The sequence below is a fragment of the Balaenoptera ricei genome, chromosome 1 (genome assembly GCF_028023285.1).
Source record: "Balaenoptera ricei isolate mBalRic1 chromosome 1, mBalRic1.hap2, whole genome shotgun sequence".
Lineage (NCBI taxonomy): Eukaryota > Metazoa > Chordata > Mammalia > Artiodactyla > Balaenopteridae > Balaenoptera > Balaenoptera ricei.
Genome location: NC_082639.1, coordinates 105335745 through 105354652, shown reverse-complemented (window position 1 = coordinate 105354652; position 18908 = coordinate 105335745). Strand labels below are relative to the sequence as shown.

The following is an 18908-nucleotide window of genomic DNA, read 5'->3' as shown; positions in this document are numbered from 1 at the left end:
AGGCTGACTAACTAGAAATGGGTCATCTTATGTGATTGGTTTGGGAAGCATATTTGACTTTCTCTGGTTGATCCTGAGTTGGACAAAGCTAGGACAAAGAAGTGGGACGTTGGCAGTCATTGACCAAGTCTTGACCATGCTGGACCCATTGCTGCAGAGGCTGTGGTTTGGCTTCCTGAGCTAGTTGCTCCAGAGGTTTTAGGTCAGTTTTTTGGCCATATAATGTCTGGCCGTTGTCCATTTATATGCCAGTTTCTCTCTTTTCAAAAATGTGTTTTTGAATCTTTTGCTAATCATTCCAAGTAAAAAATGTTATCGTGATATCATGTGGTAAGATGGGTTATTAATCACACTTGTAGATCCTCAGTCTATACTCACACTTCGTTTTGATTTTGTAAACTAACCTGGGATTTTTCAATACATTGTTGTTACTTAAATGGCTTGATTTTATACTACATCATTTTCTATTTCAAATTGTAACCAAAATTTAGACTTTATGTTTTTAGTCTTTACAGCCAGTCCTTATACTTCGACATCTCCATTTCTGAGTTCTTTAGTCTGTAGATTTGCTTCAAATTTTTTTCCAGTCCTTTACATGCCTGAGAATTTCTTTCTGTTCAGCTTGCCTCATCGGTAAAATGGGATTAAGTACAATAATAATACATTAAAAGTGCTTAACAAAGTGTACAGCATAGAGGAAGTGTTCAGTAGCTATTAGCTACTTTATTATCATCATCATAATTATTATTATAGTTCACATATAAAACACAGCTTGGCTAGGTTTTTAATTCTTTTTTCTCACAACCCTATAAACATTGTTCCATTGTTGTATTATCAACCTGATTTCTCTTATTTTTGTCTTTGTTTTCTGACTGTGGCATATAGGATTTTTTTCTTTAACTTGTCATTTAAAATTTTTTCTGGGTTGTGTTTTGGTGTGATTCTCCAGTGTTTTTTTCCTGAAACTTGTTGAGTTCCTTCAATATGTAGGAACTTGTTTATTCTTAATTGTTTATTCTTAATAAACAATTCTTAATTCAGTAAAGCCTCCTTCTGTTTGAGGTTATTGCTTCGTTCAGATGGTCTTGATGTCTTCCTGAGGAGGACCATAATCTTAGATCAGAGGATGGTCCTCCAACCTGTCATTTGCTCATCACGCTTCTTTTTTCCCTCTTGCTCTGAGTTCCTGAAGAGCCTCAAGTTTCTTATCCAGGTCACTGATATGACCTGTCCTTAGGATTCTACTCCTACTCCTCCCAATTCTTCTATTATGTGTTTGGTTTTATTTCATCATGTCACTTTCCCTTCATTTTATTGTTTTCTATCACCACCTATGTTTTTCTCCTTTTGTGATTTCTTGCTCATGTCTCATAACAGCCATGCGTTTTTGAATCCTATTGAGGTTACCCAGCAATTTTCTTTAAAAAACAAGACAGAACTACCTGTTTCTTGTAAAAGTTCATTTTCAAATGTTTGACCTTCCTCAGGGTCTGAAGGGTAAAGTTCCCTTTCCTTTGTTCCACGATATTTTTCATAGGGCCTGTTATTGGGGCCTTGTACTTGTTTGTTTGATCAGTTGAATTTTATGTGTTGGGTTTTTAATATCCATATTGGAACAAGAAAACTATATTCAAATAGTGTCTGCCCATAGACAAAATCTATGAAAGGCCCTTGTGTCCACCTTCTGTCTACCTGGACGCTAGTTGAATTCCCTGCTCAGAATTCAACAGGAGAGCAGAATAGTGCACTGTGCACCTAGCCCAATTGCTTGTGCTGCTCAACTAAGCAACACAACAATACTAGCAACAATACTATCTAAGGTTAGTATTTCTGCCTTAGATTTTCTCCAACTCCTGTCTGCCTGGCTCTTTCATTCTCTGAGCAGATGTATCACATGAAAAAGAATAGTCACCAGGATACACTGCTACCAGGTCTCATCCTGCTTCATTCTCTCACCTTCAGCACTTTACTTTTTAATTCTTTCACAAAGAAGCCTTTTAGTTTGATGCAGTTCCATTTGTTTATTTTTGCTTTTGTTGTCCTTGCCTGTGGAATCAGATCCAAAATAAATATCCCTAAGACCAATGGAAAGAAGATCACCACCTATGTTTTCTTCTAGGAATTTTATGGTTTCAGGTCATACATTCAAGTCTTTAATCCCATTTTGAGTTAATTTTTGTATATGGTGTAAGTTACTGGTCCAGTTTCATTCTTTTGCATGTAGCCGTCCATTTTTCCCAACACCATTTATTGAGGAGAGTTTTTTTTCTCAATTGTATATTCTTGCCTCCTTTGTCATAGATTAATTAACTGTACATGCATGTGTTTATTTCTGGGCTCTCTATTCTGTTCCATTAATCTGTGTGTCTGTTTTTCTGCCAGTACAATCTGCTTTGATGGTTGTAGCTTTGTAGTATAGCTTTAAATCAGGGATAAAGTAGCTAGTCTTTATGCTAGTCAAAACTACCTTCACTTCCTCATGCTCTACACAACTATTTTCAATAAACCAGTAGCCTGTGGACAGTAATTCACAAGGAAAATAATATCTCTTCCAGTTTTTCAAGGACCACTAATTAACCACGAGGCTAGGAGGTTCTCTCTATAACAAAGTACCATAGTTTTCTAGCAGTTTTTCTTTTCTGTGGTTGTTTTGAAAAGTTGTTATTGTTCTACTCATATGTATAATTGTCATTTAAATATTCAAGTTTACTTTAAGGCTGCTGCTTTCACAGGCAGAATATTAAACTTCCTTGATCAAGATACTACAGCACTTTATTAACTATACTATCAAATGTCAACTCCCAGCAAAACATTACTTAAAATCACCTGTCTCCTTCCCCAGTAATATTTCAGTATAACATTTTCCCCATCAAGACTTCTCTATAATGGTTAATTCTTCCCTTGTTTGATGTACCTCCTCATGATCCAACACCGCAAACTTTATATATGGGACTAAACTAATTATAAATAAAGTCTTCATATGTTAATTTTCATTTTACATCTTCATTTTTTAATAAAATAAAATATTGCACCTAAATCAAGGTCTCCTTTGTTCCTTTCCCCAGACCCATTCTCTTTCCTTCTTTAGAGGCAGCTATGATCATGAATTTGTAGAGGAGCTTCCAGTATGTTTTTATACTTATGTATGCATCTATAAACAATATATAATATTGTCATATGTACTTTTTTTTTAAAGACACACTGTTTTGTTTGTTTTTTATTTTTATTTTTTTAAATTAATTTATTTATTTATGGCTGTGTTGGGTCTTCATTTCTGTTCGAGGGCTTTCTCTAGTTGCGGCAAGCGGGGGCCACTCTTCATCACGGTGCACGGGCCTCTCACTGTCGCGGCCTCTCTTGTTGCAGAGCACAGGCTCCAGACACGCAGGCTCAGTAATTGTGGCTCACGGGCCCAGTTGCTCCGCGGCATGTGGGATCTTCCCAGACCAGGGCTCGAACCCGTGTTCCCTGCATTGGCAGGCAGATTCTCAACCACTGTGCCACCAGGGAAGCCCGTCATATGTACTTTTAAGATAAATGTTCATGTACTCCATACGTCTTCTGTGACTTGCTTTTTTTCATTCAACATTGTTTTTGAGATCCATCAACATTGTACTAATAGATTTTGTTCATTTAAGTTCCCTGAAGTATATTAATTGTTCTGTGATTACAGTTTACTTGAAAAAACGAAAGAGCATATTCCAAAAAGATCTTGAGTTACTCGCTGTGTGACAGGGAAGGAAAACTCTTGCTCAAAGAGCTTTCTGCCATCTTTGATTTGAAGAGTGGGGTGGAGTGTCTTTCAAGTGTGAGTGCAAGCTCTGAAGTAAAAAGCATCTGGTCAAAGCTAGGATAAAATGTGCTAACTGGGTGAGGGAAAGAGGAGTGGTTTAAAATACAATTATGCTCAGAACATATGCTATATAAGATACCATTCCTCCCTCCCAGCAAGATCCTGTCACCCTGGTGTTGAAGGCTGTATTCTTCTGCTATGGAAGAAACAGAACTAGAGTAGACAAATGTCTCCTTGGCATTTGTCTGATACACAGATAAAGACTTGGGTCTCAACATTCCCTCTGTAGCTGGTGAACATTTGTTGAACATGAGCAGTGAAATAGGCTTGGGAAATGCAGCTGCTTGCAATATCATTTTAGTATAAGCAGGAGCCTTGCTGAGTTTCTCTGTCTTTTATTAAAGGTCCACACACGTTCCTGTTGGGGAGGATCAAGTCCAGCACATGGAGCTAGTTCAGGATCTAGCACAGGGGTTTAACAAGAAGTACGGGGAGTTCTTCCCAGTGCCCAAGTCCATTCTGAGTAAGTAACAAACATACGATTTTTAAATCAGGATGCATTTTGAAGAAAGGATTGGATAACGGACTGAGAAGCTTGTAACTTTCTTGGGACTAAACTTGGCTTCGTCGTGAACAGATTTCAGGATTTATAATGAGAATCCCATCTTTTTCTGTAATGTAGGACTAGTAGACCTCATTGGATTATTGACTAAAATAACCAAAAGTTTGAAAAGTATGGGAGAGACTAGAAACTACAAATAATCATTTTCATTATAGAGTATCATATATATATATATATATATGTATGTATATATATAAACATATCTCATTTGGTAGAGCAGGTATCTTTCCCTACTTCATGGATAAGTAAACTAAGGCTTGGCAAGCCTGACTTTGTATCCAAGTCACGTATCTAGCTGGTGGCAAAGCTGGGCCCTACATTGAGCTCTTCTGGTTCCAAAGCCAGCTGACCTTGCCTCCTCTATTCACAGTAGAACAAAAGTCATAAGAGTGAGAACTGCTGGATCATAATCTAGATAAAACAAGAGGGCATTGATCATCCTCGCACTTTGCCTTCTTAAATACACAACTGAGATAGAATGTACAATCTACCTACTGAATCCAAAACCTCACCTGCTTGCAAGGCTATGCTAGTCTGGAGTCTTCTCGAGGAAAAAACCTGTAAATCTCTATCAACATTTTGGTAGCAGTGTAAACTTGTGGCAGGGGCAGAGACCACTGAACCTAAGCTCTGCCCATCTTTATTAAGGTGACTGCGTTTTAAAGAGTATAACATGTGCCTAGTGTCAATTTAGAAGCATAAGGTGGATATAAATTACTAAGTTATTCCAACAGTTCACACAAATAAATTCAGGGCACCCCATGCATTGAAATCAACCTTCTTTTAGCAACGAGGACTATTTTAATGCTTTGGCTAATTGTTATTTTACCTATTTCAACTTTATATGTTTCTGTAATAGCCATAAATTAGGCAATTATTAATAACACAGGTTTTATGAAGCACAGCTTAACATCTTGATTCTATCAGAGCAATAAACAAGTCACTTCTCTCACTCTTGCGTGTGTGTGTGTGTGTGTGTGTGTGTGTGTGTGTGTGTGTGTTGGTAATTACTTATATAATCATGGGTAAAGAAATGGAAAGATGCCACAGGTTGTGAAAACTGGCATGAGGGTAGGAAGGGCAGTGGTTGTGGGCAGGGGGTGATTAGCCAATAAAGAAGAGCAGAGAAGAAGGAAATAGACAATACTTTTTTTAACAGGTATGCACAGCAAAAACAGTATGATTGATACAATTTCATTTGTGTAAGATTATATGTTTTTATGTGTATACATGCATTAACAGATGCATGAAAATATGATCAACAAAATATTAACATTTTATTACACATTTCAGACACCTTTACTTTCATGCTTATAGAAATTGCTAATTTATTACAATGAGTATAATCAGATAAAAATAATAAAGTTATTTGGTGTTCTTGGCACTTTTTAAGATCTAGACACTGACATTCCTATTGGTGTTTTATTGTTTTGCTTTGTTTTTTTGATTTTTGTTTCTGGTATGTGTGTGTTGGTGTTTTTACCTAGCATCAATGAAGAAGGTAAAATCCCTGCGTGATCCGTCTGCCAAAATGTCAAAATCAGACCCTGATAAACTGGCCACTGTCAGAATAACAGACAGCCCGGAGGAGATAGTGCAGAAGTTCCGCAAGGCTGTGACGGACTTCACCTCGGAGGTCACCTACGAGCCAGCCAGCCGAGGGGGCGTGTCCAACCTGGTGGCCATCCACGCGGCAGTGACAGGGCTCCCTGTGGAGGAGGTGGTCTGCCGCAGTGCTGGCATCGACACCGCTCGCTACAAGCTGGTGGTGGCAGATGCTGTGATTGAGAAATTTGCTCCAATTAAGAGTGAAATTGAAAAACTGAAGAGGAACAAGGACCACTTAGAGAAGGTTTTACAAGTTGGGTCAGCAAAAGCCAAAGAATTAGCATATCCCGTGTGGCAGGAGGTGAAGAAATTGGTGGGGTTTCTATAGGAAGTTTCAACGAGTCACAAGAAGTCTTTTCTATCTTGTGGTCCACACACTCCTATTAAGGCAGCTTTCCTCACAAGTGAACAATTATAGTTTGGGGACACACAGTTTGGTATACCTGATCATTGGCTTCATTTGATGAATAATGATTTGTAGCCTTCAAATAGAGCAATGTTCTAAATCCCATCAGCGGAATTCTGTGGGGAAAAAAAAAAAGAGCAAACAAAGAAGGCATAGCTATCTGAATCCTCAGTTATGTGAGGCACACTCGGCCTCATTTATTCACACAAATGTGATTGAGGTAAGTAGTAATCTGGCAAGTGGTTGTTTCATTTTTGTCTCTCTCTGAAGTCCTTACTGTCACAGGTGCTCACTTTATCTATCCCACCCCTTTTAAAAAGTAATATGTAGAAGTCTTAGGCTTATAATCCTTGGGATGCCATTTGAACCAATTTGTGTTCAGATCTCATAAAAATAAGTTGATGATTATTATTCATTTGTCACTGAGATGGTACCTGCTTTATTGTATTTAATCTGCTTACTTCCCAAGAGACCACACTGACTATTCTAGCAAGTATTATTTGGGTTTTTTTTAAATTCAGAGATACATGGTATGACCTTCTGAGAAGGTTGCATTATTTCAGCTTGATTTATTTATTGTACAAAAGCCCGAGTCCATGCATTATGTTCTTAATAAGTACTTCCTTGCATTTGTCTCTCAGTTTAATATCACCAACCCACTGTGAAATCTATAGGAGAGGAATTGCCGTTTTACACCTGAGGAACATGAGGCTCAGAGAGTACAATTAGCTTGTACAGTATCTCTCCGTGAGCAAGAAGCAATTCCAAGATCAAAACCTTTACTCCTTATTCCTAAGAATAGTGCTTTTTTCATCAGCACAGAAGTCAGAGAGAAGACACAGAAGTCAGCATGTTTGAGACTCCAAGCATTCTTGTTTTGAAAGTGAGTCCTGGAAATATAAGACCTGATCTACTGATACTATTTATATCAGCAAGTCAACCAATAGCTGCCAGCTTTAAACCTGGATTCAGCCAACCTTGGTCACATTTGTTACTCAGAATCCCTAAGGCAGGTCCCAAGTTCTGTCTCCTATGCTTATTTCAGAGACACTTCAAAGTATATTCTGCCCGACTGCAAGAGTAGTTGACCTGACAAGTCAGATTTTCCCAGTGAGTGGGAGCTTCTCATCTTACCTTTACCTCAGTCTAAGTAGCAACAAGTCACTCTAAAAACTACCTTCTCTGCACATCCCTTTCCCACACCTGAAGGTGGAAATGATAATTGTGACTCAGCACACCAGGGCCTGATTGATTTTGTAACAGAAATTACTTGTAAGTTTTTTGCCAATTGTCACCATTTATATGTGAGTGACGAGCATGTTGGGCAAAGAATTTTTACTCATTTCCTAAGAGAAGAAAGTAGAGTGGTCCTTTTATCAGAACAGATGTAAATACACCTAACACTGCATCCCAGAATCCAAATTAAAAGACCCTTTTTGGATCTTTTCTTGGAATGGGTTATCTAGAGAGGGCTCTAAGGAGCCTCTTTGGCATATTTTCTGCAAGCCTCTTTTTTTTTTTTGTTTGGTTGGTTTTTTCCTTTCAAAGAAACCCTAGTATGAATACTGGAAAATGACTAAATTAAAGGGGGATCTATCAAACTGTCCGTGTGTTTTTTTTACCCCCTTGCCACACCTTTCATCCAAAGAACTAAAGGCACCATGGAAAGAATCTCAGAGGAGGAAAACTAGATGACTTGTGGTAACTTCTAAGGAGCAAATCCCTGTACAGAAGAGGTTGGGCTTGTGAGAATCCTGTTGTTGTATGAAAGTGACCTGAGGACTCAGCAAGTCTAATATCCAAGTCCATAATGATTGAGAGAGGTGTCCCTTGATCTCAGGAAGCTGATAAAAGAGCCAAGGCTAGAACCTAGATTTGTTTTTACACCCCTTCCACTTGCCATTTACAGGACTCAGCACAATCTTTTTATCGAGATGAAAAATTGGAGAGAAATCCAACTTGTGGCTTACCTTCTAGGTGATTTTAATTGTTTTTTTCTGTATGTTTTGTGGAGAGTTGAAATGAAAAACACTTAGATGGTGGTAATAATGCTCAGGTAACTTGGTGCTCTGTAGCTCCACCTACTGACAAACCATACTTCAAACCCACCTTGACAGACTGTCACTCAAAATACAGTGGAGGTATCTTGCCTTTTGAAGGTGCCTCACAAACATCTATCAAAATAATATCAGAACATGGGCTACAGAGTCCTAATGAAGTATGGATTTTTTTTAAGAAACCTTCTTGATGCAGACCATAAAAATGCTAATCGTAAAACAATAACTAACACCTGAGTCCTCACTATGTATCAGGCACCATTACTCAATGTCTTATAACAGTGTTTTTCAAAGTGTGGTCTCCAGACCAGCAACATGAGCATCACCTGGGAACTCATTAAGGATGCAAATTCTCTGGCTCTACCCCAGACCTACTGAAGCAAAACTTTGCAGATGAACCCAGCAATCCGTTTTAGCAGCCGTCCAGGTAATTCTAATGCATGCTAGATTTAAAGAACCACTGCTTTTATATATATTCTCTCATTTAGTCCTCGTAACACAATAAAGGGAAATTATTATTAATCTCATGTTATTAAGGATGAAACCAAGGCTGAGGGGGTGGTGAGTAATTTGCCTAAGATAGTTCAGCTTCCAAGAGCTAGAGTCAGGTCATCTGATCCAGAGTCCCACTAGGCCACAGTGGCTCCTACACAATATCTTCTGTTGTATGTGGGGTAGTGTGCTCTGAAGCTGCACTGTCCAATATGGTATGTGTCCATTTAAATTTGAATTAATTAAAACTAAATTAAAAACTCATTTCCTCAGCAGCACTTTCTAGTGCCCAGTGGCTGGTCAATGGCTATTGACTAGCGTATTGGACAGTACAGATGAGAGTATTTCAATCATCACACATGTCTCTTGGACACTGCTGCTTTAAGGCATTCAGCTTACTGATTTTGCTTATAATAGGGCAAGCACATACAGTTGAGGACTCTCCCTGGAGAATTCTTCAACTGGAGAATTCATGAAGGTAGTAAAAGGATTAGCTGAGAATGACAGACCTTATAGTTTCCCAAACTTAGTACCTATAGTTTCTTAGATAATAAGAGCGCATATTACATACTTGCTATATGCTGGGTACTTTGTGTGTTTATATGCGAGATCTCATTTACTATTTATATCATAAGATAGAAACTATCAGTGCTATTTTTTCAAAAAAGTAAAGAAAGACTCAGTAACTTGCCTAAAGATACACGTTATTATTAGTCTGTACTTTCTCCTAGTTAGGAACCCAGTGGTACCTCTTAACTATAAGTGTGCCCAAGGAAATGGTGTGCCCCTTCTTGACTAGTCTAGATTCTGTTCCTCTCCTGCATGTCCCATTGTCTTAGCCCTCACATCTCCCTCCCTGCCCTCTGTCTTCCTTCAATGCTCTTATAATTATTCCCCCAAAGGTCTTGGTTTGTGCACACAGCACAGTCTTTAGGCTGCTTTCTCCCAGGCTTTGTTTCCTGCGGTTCGCTCTGTCCAGCACCGTGTGCCTGTGTTACCAGGTAATGGGACTGTGCCATGGGGTAGCGCTTGGTCTCCTTCTCTTTAACATGATGACTGTGTCTGTTCTCATCGACTCTGTGTTTTCCCTGTGTGACCAACATTCCCTTTTCACTCTGTCAGCTGGAGGGGCCTTTAGAAATATTTTTGGCTGGGAAGAGTCAATTCCTCTCTGAAATTGAGCTGAAACCAGATTGCCTATTGCTAGCACATAACATTTTCAAACACCCCCCTAGACAGACAAGCTGGAGGCTTCACCGTTAATCATTTAAGCCCTCATATGTTAACTTTCAACAGTTCTGTTATATTGGCTAGGCTGGGATTATCTTATTTCTCTAGGAAGGAAACTGGGGCTCAGAGCATTAGTGACTTATCCTCAGATATGTAATTCAGCATTATGACAAAAGTTTATGTAGGGCCTGCTTTGTGAAAAGCACAGGGGAAATGCAATATGCCTATAACTTAGAGGAGAACACACAGATATACTAGCTAGCACATGTTGGTTGAGCACAGGAATGAGCAATCAACCAAGATGTTTAGGGAAGGAATAGACAGATATAGGATAGGAGAAAGGGCTTTCCAATCAGAAACTAGGACACAGAAACATGAAATTTGCATTTAGGGAAAAGCAAATCCACACAGTATGTGAGCAAATTGAGAATGGAAATATTAGATTGAACCATATGAAATTGTCAGTATTTGATTATTACTTTTTTACCAACAAAGCTGGCGGTTCCATGTGGATCCACCTGATATATCCAATGAACAAGCATTTTGTGGAGTGCCTGTTTTGCAGGCACCATCTAAACACCAAGAATTAGAAATGAGACACAGTCTCCATCCTCAGAATCCTCCCTGTCTGTGTGGAGATGAACATGGAAAGCCAGTGAGAGGTAGAATAGCAACTAGAACCAAAGTCTTCTGAGTCTTGTACCTCCCCGGAATACATCAACTCAGGCATTCACTCCTAATTATTTGAAATATGGCTTCTAAATGTTGCACTCAGTGGCTCTCGAATAGAATATTTAGTATTGGGTGTAACCATGTTGGCTCTGTGGAATGCAACTCGTTTTTTTTAAATGTCCCTTCCCCACTCCTACCCACATACACACGGTAAAACAGGATGACAGTCATCATTTTCTAGAAGTGTTTCTGAAAAGCAGATGATGATGTGACTTTATATGACTCTATAATAAAGTAATCTACTTTTACCTAGTCACTGTCTTACTCATCATATCCACCTTAATCCCTTTTTCAGACAAGATGTTCAGATACAGAGTCTTCCTGGGAAGAAAGCCATGTCCCATATCCTATCTGTGAGCGCAGGATGAAGAAACACGTGTGCCTGGCATTTACCACCACATCTCCCTGCACTAGCCTGGCCCACGGGGAAGCTCACTGACAGCAATTGTTAGTTCAAACACATAGTTTGAGGATCAGTAGGAATAAGTAGGAATAAGGGTGAAATATTTCCCTGAGTGCTTGATCTGAGAAGAAGCCAGGCCTGTTCAAGGACCAGAGAGAGGAAGGCCCTCATTTCTCCACTCTACCCCCACCTTCTGAGTTAGATCCTACTCTTGGAATGCTTTCTGTTTGTTTATTCCTGTGGCTATCAGAATTACCTTGTCATTTTTGTTCATGGCTATATCTCCTTTGTCTATCTAGTACATTGGCAACAAATAAATGCTCAATAAATAGTTGAATGATTAAAAAAAAAACAACATAGTTTGTCCAGAGAGTTGCTTGAGTTTTCAGCAGCCTCCACCACAAAAAGGAGCTCCTGTGACAATTTTTTTTTAAAAAACTGTGTGGCTTGTCCAGATATGACCATGGGAGCCAGATCTGGGGAGAGAAGTGTTCCCACCATGAACCAGCCAGCCAGTGAGCAAGAACGGCGTTATTCCTACACTAGAAGGGGAGGTGAGTACTCTTGGGAATTCAAGGCCAGAAATTGCTTTCTGATGGATTCCTCTCCTGAGATTAACAAATAGTGGAATTTCTGAGCTTGGTGTCTCCTCAATGATTATTATATTACATTGTTTTCATGCCTGCCTTTTCTACTCACTATTTTCTAGTCATCTTTAAAACCCCTGCAAGCTCAGTACGAAGACAAAGAATGCCCTGGTGACTCGTGTGCACCACATCATGCAGAATGGGCATGTGCTTTTGCTCTGGGGCGTCTCTTCCCCACTCCCCACATCTAAATGGATGCCCAACCTAGCTACTGCTGCTGCTTCTCTTACCTATTGTTTCTACTTATTTTCTAGAGAAACAAATAAACAAGACACCTTTCAACTTTGGCATTCTTCTAGCTCAGTGCTTCACAACTCCCACCCCTGCTGTTTCAAGATCTTCCCTGATGCCTGTGTAGGTTTCATTTCTCTTCAAGTCTCCCTTCATGTCTCACACCACGACAGCCAACATAAGCTACCTCCACCGGTTCATGTTGTGTCTGGGCACCTGTGTATTCCTTCTTGTTTCCTTCCCACTGTTCTGCAATAACTACCACTGTGTACATCACTCCTACCCACTCTCAGCCCCACTCTCCTTTCTGCACCAGCCACTATCATGACTTCAATGCCATTCTCACACCTTCCAGAATTTCATATTCATCAAACCACCTGTTCCTCCATATTCCTCCTTTGAGGAAAGAACATTCTGGTGTCCCTTTGATGTACTGGCATATTGACGTGTCAAGGTAAATGGAAGAGTTGTTGCCTTTTGATTCATCTTAATTTCGAAGTAACAACCTCTGTATTAGGCATAAATGCTTCTCCACCCCACCCCGTCCCACCACCCCTCCCAGAAAACAGTATGTGCAGATACACAAAGAACTCTTATTGTATTTATGGTTCAGATTTTTGTCACTTTATATGTGGATTTGCCATAAAGTTGTGGCAGAGACTGCTAACTATGCCCCAGTATCCAATCTCTGCTTCTTCCCTTTTGGAATGGAACTCTCACCCTTAATCTTAGTAGACCACATAGTCTCAGGTAGAAACTACATTTCCCAGCCCATCCTGCAGGAAGGTATAAATTTGTTCTAGCCAGTGGTATGTGAGCAAAAGTGATGTGTGCAATTTCCAAGTCACATCTTTTTTAAAGGCTATTGCTTCCCCCTCTCACTTCCTGGAACGGCACGTTAGACCCATTGATGAGAGCAGCAAGAGAAAAATGGGGAGGGTCAAACCCCAGCTTGGGTCCCTGAACTTGGCAAGCAGCACTGCCTTTCTGTCCTGGATTGCCCACCTACCTCAGGACTGTTATGTGAGAAATAAACTTTTATCATATTTAAGCCACTTTAACTTGAGATCTCTTTGTAATAGTGCCTTAGCTATTATCCCAACTAATACGCTAATTCTCACTGGCCTGTTTGTCTAATGTCTTCCTCCGACTGGATTACTTCAATTCAACCAGCATTTTGTGCGAGCCTTCTGTGTGGTGAGGTGGTGGTTTCCAAAGTATGGCTCCTAGACCAGCAGGGTCGTTCTCACCTGGGAACTTGTTAAATATGTGGACTTGTTAGATAGCCCACAGACTCCATTCCAGGTTTGCTGAATGAGAAACTCTGGGGGTGAGACTCAGCAATCGGTTGTAACAAGCCCTCCAGGTGACCTGGACGCACACTAATGTTTGAGAACCACTGTACTGGGGGGATAAAAAAGGAATAAAACCCGGCCTCAGTCAAGGAGTTTACATTGGAGTGAAAGGGGTGCAAACAGATAATCAGCCATAAAAACATGATTATTGTCTTGACTTTCTGCTATTTCCTGTCTGCTCACCTTTTTCATCAGATTAACTCAAGATAATTTAACTCAGATGATTTTTTTGTTTATATATGTGAATTATTTATAGACAACCTAAACATTTAGGTCATTTGGGTCTATGCAAATCCTAAAAGGGAAAATAACTGAAGTTACATTTGTAGATAAGTGTAGATAAGTTACTCTGTAGAGTAAACAGAGAATTGGTCATCAATATTAGAAGCAATGAGAATCTCCTGAAGGCAAGAGAGACATAAGAAAAGGGAGTTATTTTACACCGTGGGTAGTAAAATTACACTACTTATTACCCTAGAAAGGGTTATATGGCCTAGAAATAAAAACAGTTGAGTGTGGATTAAATTTATGAGTGAGAAAGTCATAAAATTACATTAAGCACAGGTTAGGAATGTTTAAATTATTTCTGAAAGTATCAGACGTCAATGTCATAAAAGGAAACTACCGTGTTTGCTGTCACCACTCTTATCATCCTATCATCAGTGTCCAGAACTCTAGACTAGACCAGACTAGGCCATTGGGGTATTGGTGGTGGGCTGGAAAGGCGAATGCCTTAGAGTAAGGACTCCTGTACTTAGCGTGTTTTGTATAAAACCTGTACACACTTCAGATCTGATGGGTGATAGAGGTGGAAAAAATAAGGGAGACAATTGATGTAGTTCATAAAAGAATTTGTTATGATTTCAGATGAAGGCCAGTTTGACATTATCCTTATTAATAAAGGACAGTCCATGGGAATTCCCTGGCGGTCCAGTGGTTAGGACTCAGTGCTCTCACTGCCAAGGGCCTGGGTTCTGTCCCTGGTTGGGGACCTAAGATCCCACAAGACCAAGCCACGCAGCCAAAAACAGAAAGGGAGGGGGGACAATCCAGATAAATCTGTAGATAATCCAAAAGCTAAATAAAGTATTATTACCACTATACACAGCAAACTGATCTTATGTTTTTGGTGCAGGAGCTAAACACTCTGGATAATGCACTGATATTGAAGGAGTGTTAGCATGTCCCCACACTAGCCAATCTTGGGACTCAGAAACTCTAGACTCTTTGTGATAATGAAGAGGTGGCAGTTAGCATTGCCCAGCTTCCCCAAAGTTATGTGAACCTTTAGAAGAAAGGGTTTAATTTCCCCACCCACTATTAGGAACACAACATCATTTGCTGCTAGAAATTATGTTAGCCCTGGCTTATACGTTTTCAAAATCTTGCAGTGTCTTTCAACGACCATCCAGTTTGGTAAAATACAGCCATTTTATTTCCTTCATTTCCTCCTTTTTCCCTTTAAGGATATTTCATCCATCTTCTTCCCCAAATACTGTCAGTCAGGATTTCTATTCCAAATAATTTGGAGTCAAAAGCATTCAGCAGTGTGAAGGCAACTGAGCTTTTTACTGCATTTTTATAGAGAGTATATTGAACTGCATGCGGCAGGCTAGAGAGGGGCTCCTCTGTGAGGCTCCAGCATGCCCCACCGGTGCACCCCAGCAAGGACTCATGTTACAAGAATTACGTCACAGTAATCTGCTTATATTGGCTGACCAGACCCACCAGACCCCTGTGCACTGCCAGGCAGATTAACTCCTTCTTCATCCAGAAGAGAGAGTTTATGTGACCCCAGAAGTCTCTTTTTTCTCATGAGTTTTCAGTCTTTTCCAAATTTAACATACGAAGAAGAGTTTGATAAACTATAACCATATTTCATCTTCACAAACCTGTATCAAGCATAAGAACTGTTATCCCCATTTTACAAATAAGTTTTCCCTGTGTACTTTGGCACCCCCTTGTCTATTTATTGCACTTGAAGTTTGTGCCATAAATTACTATTATTTTTATCTTATATGTACTTGTTTGTAAGTGCCTTTGAGTGCACACCATTGCAAAAATATTGGGTTTTTTTTTTTATTACTGTTTTTGTCTTGTAAACTACTCATAGTCTGGAGCACAGTACTGGGCATAGAGTAGATGCTAACCAAATGCTTATTGATTGAAAACAACCCTGGGAAGAGAGAGAGAGTTTAGGGGCTGCCAAGTTCAATGACTCCATGAGACCGATAACTAAGTAAATTCATTAACTAATTTAACAAATATTTTTTCCTTACTTACTATGTCCCAGGCACTGCCCTAGACACTGAGGGTACAGTGGTGAATAAAATTGACAAAAATCCCTGCCCTCTCTGAATTGACATTGTAGCAGAGAGAAACAGACAATGAACCAACAAGGAAAGTAGATGGTAGGTCATAAGGTGATGAGTGCTATGTAGAAATATAAAGAAAGTGGGGGTAGAGTGTGTTATGGATTGAATTGTGTCTTTTCCCCCACCCCCTGAAATTCATAGGTTGAAGCCCTAGCCCCCAGCACCTAAGAATGTAATTTTATTGGGAGATAGGGCCTTTAAAGAGGTAATTAAGTTAAAATGAGGCTTTTAGAGTGAGTCCTAATCCAATCTGACTGATGTCTTTATAGGAAGAAGAGATTAGGACATGTAAAAAAAAATCAGGCATGGTCACACACCATGTGAGGACTGTGCAGGGGGAAGGTGTCCATCTGTGGGCCAAGGAGAGAGGCCTCAGAAGAAACCAAACCCGCCAACACCTTGATCTTGGACTTCCAGCCTCCACACTATGAGAAAATTAATTTTGGTTGTTTAACAGTCTGTGGTATCTTGTTATGACAGCCCTAGCGAACTAATATGGAACACTTCTTTGAAACAGGATTGTAAAGGATGGTTTTGCTGGACTTAAATTTAGGCAGAAAACTGAATGGGGTGAGGAAGACAGCAATGTAACATCTGGGGAAAATCAGTGCAGACAGAGGGAACATCAAACCCAAAAGCCTTGATGCAGGAGCCTGCTTGACTTGTTAAAGGATAGCAAGGAGACCTGTGTGGCTCCTTGATAGGGGATGGGGTAGATGAGGTCGGAACTGTAGCACGGTCAAGGCCTCACAGGCCATTGTAAGGATCTTGGCTTTTACTTTAGGGCAATGGAATTGGGAAGCCATTGCAGGTTTAAGTTATAAAAGTTTCACGTTGGCTACTGTGTTAGGAAACAGACTATAGGGGTCAGAGATGGAAATGGGGAGACCAGTTAGGAGGGTATTTTAATCATCCCTATAAGAGGGAAGGCTTGGAGTAGGGTAATAGCAATCGAAGTTGTAAGACATGGTCAAATTTGTGAAATTTGTGAAAGTAGAGCTAACAGGATTTGCTGATAGATTGGTTGTGATATTTGAGAGACAGAAAAAAGTCAAGGGTAACTTCAAGATTTTTGACCTAAGAAGTTAGAAGGATGGAGTCCCTGGTTACTGAGATGGGACGGACTGTAGGAGGAGCAAATTTGGAAGGATCAGGAATTTTGTTTTGAACACGTGGAGATGTTTAGTGGGCAGTTAGATATTTAAAACTAGAGGTCAGGGAGAGGTCCAGGCAAGAGATATTAATTTGGGAGTCTTCAGTATACAGATAGCATTTAAAGCCAAGAGTCTTGATGAAATCTTTAAACCAGTAAGTGTGGACAGAGAAAAGGGGCGGTCAAAGGACTGACCCTGTTTCAAGGTAGAAGGAAATGAGAAAATAAGCAGCAATGGGACTGAGAAAGAAAGACCAATATGATAGAAGGAAAACTAGGAGAGAGTGTTGCCTTGGAAGACAAGTGAAAGAGATGTTTTCTGGAAAAGGACTAATCTGTGTCAAGTAAGGTAAGGACTGAAAAAACACCATTAGATTTAACAATTTGGGGGTAATTGGTGACCTTGATCAAAGCAGTTTGTGTGGATGGTGAGGTCAAAGTTGAATAGGTTTAAGAGGAAATGGCAAAAGAGAAATGAGAGATGGTGATCTTGACAGCCCTTGCAAGCAGTGATGCTGTAACAGGAAAAGGGAAATGGAACAGTATGATATTGATATGGATTCAGGAGAAAATTTTGTTACTTTTTAATTGGAGGGGGAATAATGGCATGTGTGTATGTTGTTGAGAATGATCCAGTAAAGAAGGAAAATTTGATGATACAGGAGTGAGTGAGAACAATTACTGAAGTCCTTGAGTGAGAAGGGATGGGATCCAGAGCACATGTGACCAGGTTGGAATTAGACGGGAGAACAGAGAAGAGAAGGAAGAATATCTGGATGCAGATGAAGGTGGATTTTACATGTGGTAGAAAAGCAAGTAGAAGGTCTCTTCATTGCTTCTATTTTCTTAGTGTAAAAGGAATCAAGGTCTGCAACAGAAAACTAGGATGAAGGAGGACATCTTGGAGGTTTGAGGAGAGAGAAGGGGGAGGTGTAAAATAGTCACATAGGCAAAAGGAAAGGGAATGGACCAGAGAAACGTAATGGAATTGCCAGGCCATATTTAAGGGCTCTCTTGAGACTAGGGAACATGAATTCATGAGAGCAGCCAACATAGTTGATTGTTTTGCTCCAGCCTCATTCCACTGTGTGGGTATAGGTGGGGTGTAGGAAAACTTGGAATTAACCTAGAACTGGGCTTTGCTAGGTAATTGCAAAAATAGGACAAAGTGGCAAAGGACCTAAGTATGTATAACAATTAGCCATGGCACCCAAATTGGGCAAAGGTGAAAGTGAGAGTGTGAAGGATGTGGAGATGGTGAAAAGAGGGCAAGATCAATTGATTGAAGGTCCCGGTGATGTCAAAGAATTGAGGGAGTGAGCTGGAAAGACAGGAGATGTTGGTCTGAGCTTGAATTCAAGATTATGGGCAAGCAATTCTTGATACTGACAAAGTTTGAGGTATGGCCTGAGGAATGATTGTTGATATAGGGAGGAGAATATTATCTCTGCATAAGAGAAGGTCAAAACTGCAATACTGCAAAGATCATTTACTTCACTGTGCAACCACAAAGACTATGCCCAGAGTAGCATGGAAATAGTGAGTGTAAGCCAGGAATTAAATCTTTAAGAAATGAAGGAGAGTGGTCTTAGGAGGCTATAAGCTAATGACATGAGTTCCAAAACCAGGGGGGTTTAGGGAAGAGAGAGAGATAATGATCTGGAAGTATCTATGAGAAGCAAAGGGGATACTTCTTCCACCTCCAGCTGCCAATATTGCATATAGGCTGTATCACAAGATTTTCTGTAACTCCAGCACCTCCTAGGTAAGAGGCCTGGGCTGGATAGTGAGCATGAAGTTTTTC

At 40.0% G+C, this 18908-nt stretch overlaps 1 protein-coding gene across 2 annotated transcripts in view; it reads left to right on the top strand.

Moving 5' to 3' along the window:
- Positions 1-8030, top strand: part of WARS2 (tryptophanyl tRNA synthetase 2, mitochondrial) — an 86625-nt gene extending 78595 nt beyond the window's left edge. The window contains exons 5-6 of one of the 2 annotated variants that reach the window (XM_059928941.1): positions 4198-4316; positions 5903-8030. In XM_059928941.1, the coding sequence (XP_059784924.1) occupies positions 4198-4316; positions 5903-6351 (568 nt within the window). In that variant the 3' untranslated portion in view covers positions 6352-8030. The remainder of the gene's footprint in view (positions 1-4197; positions 4317-5902) is intronic. The other variant, XM_059928951.1, reaches the window with a different exon arrangement.
- The last annotated feature ends 10878 nt before the right edge of the window (positions 8031-18908 follow it).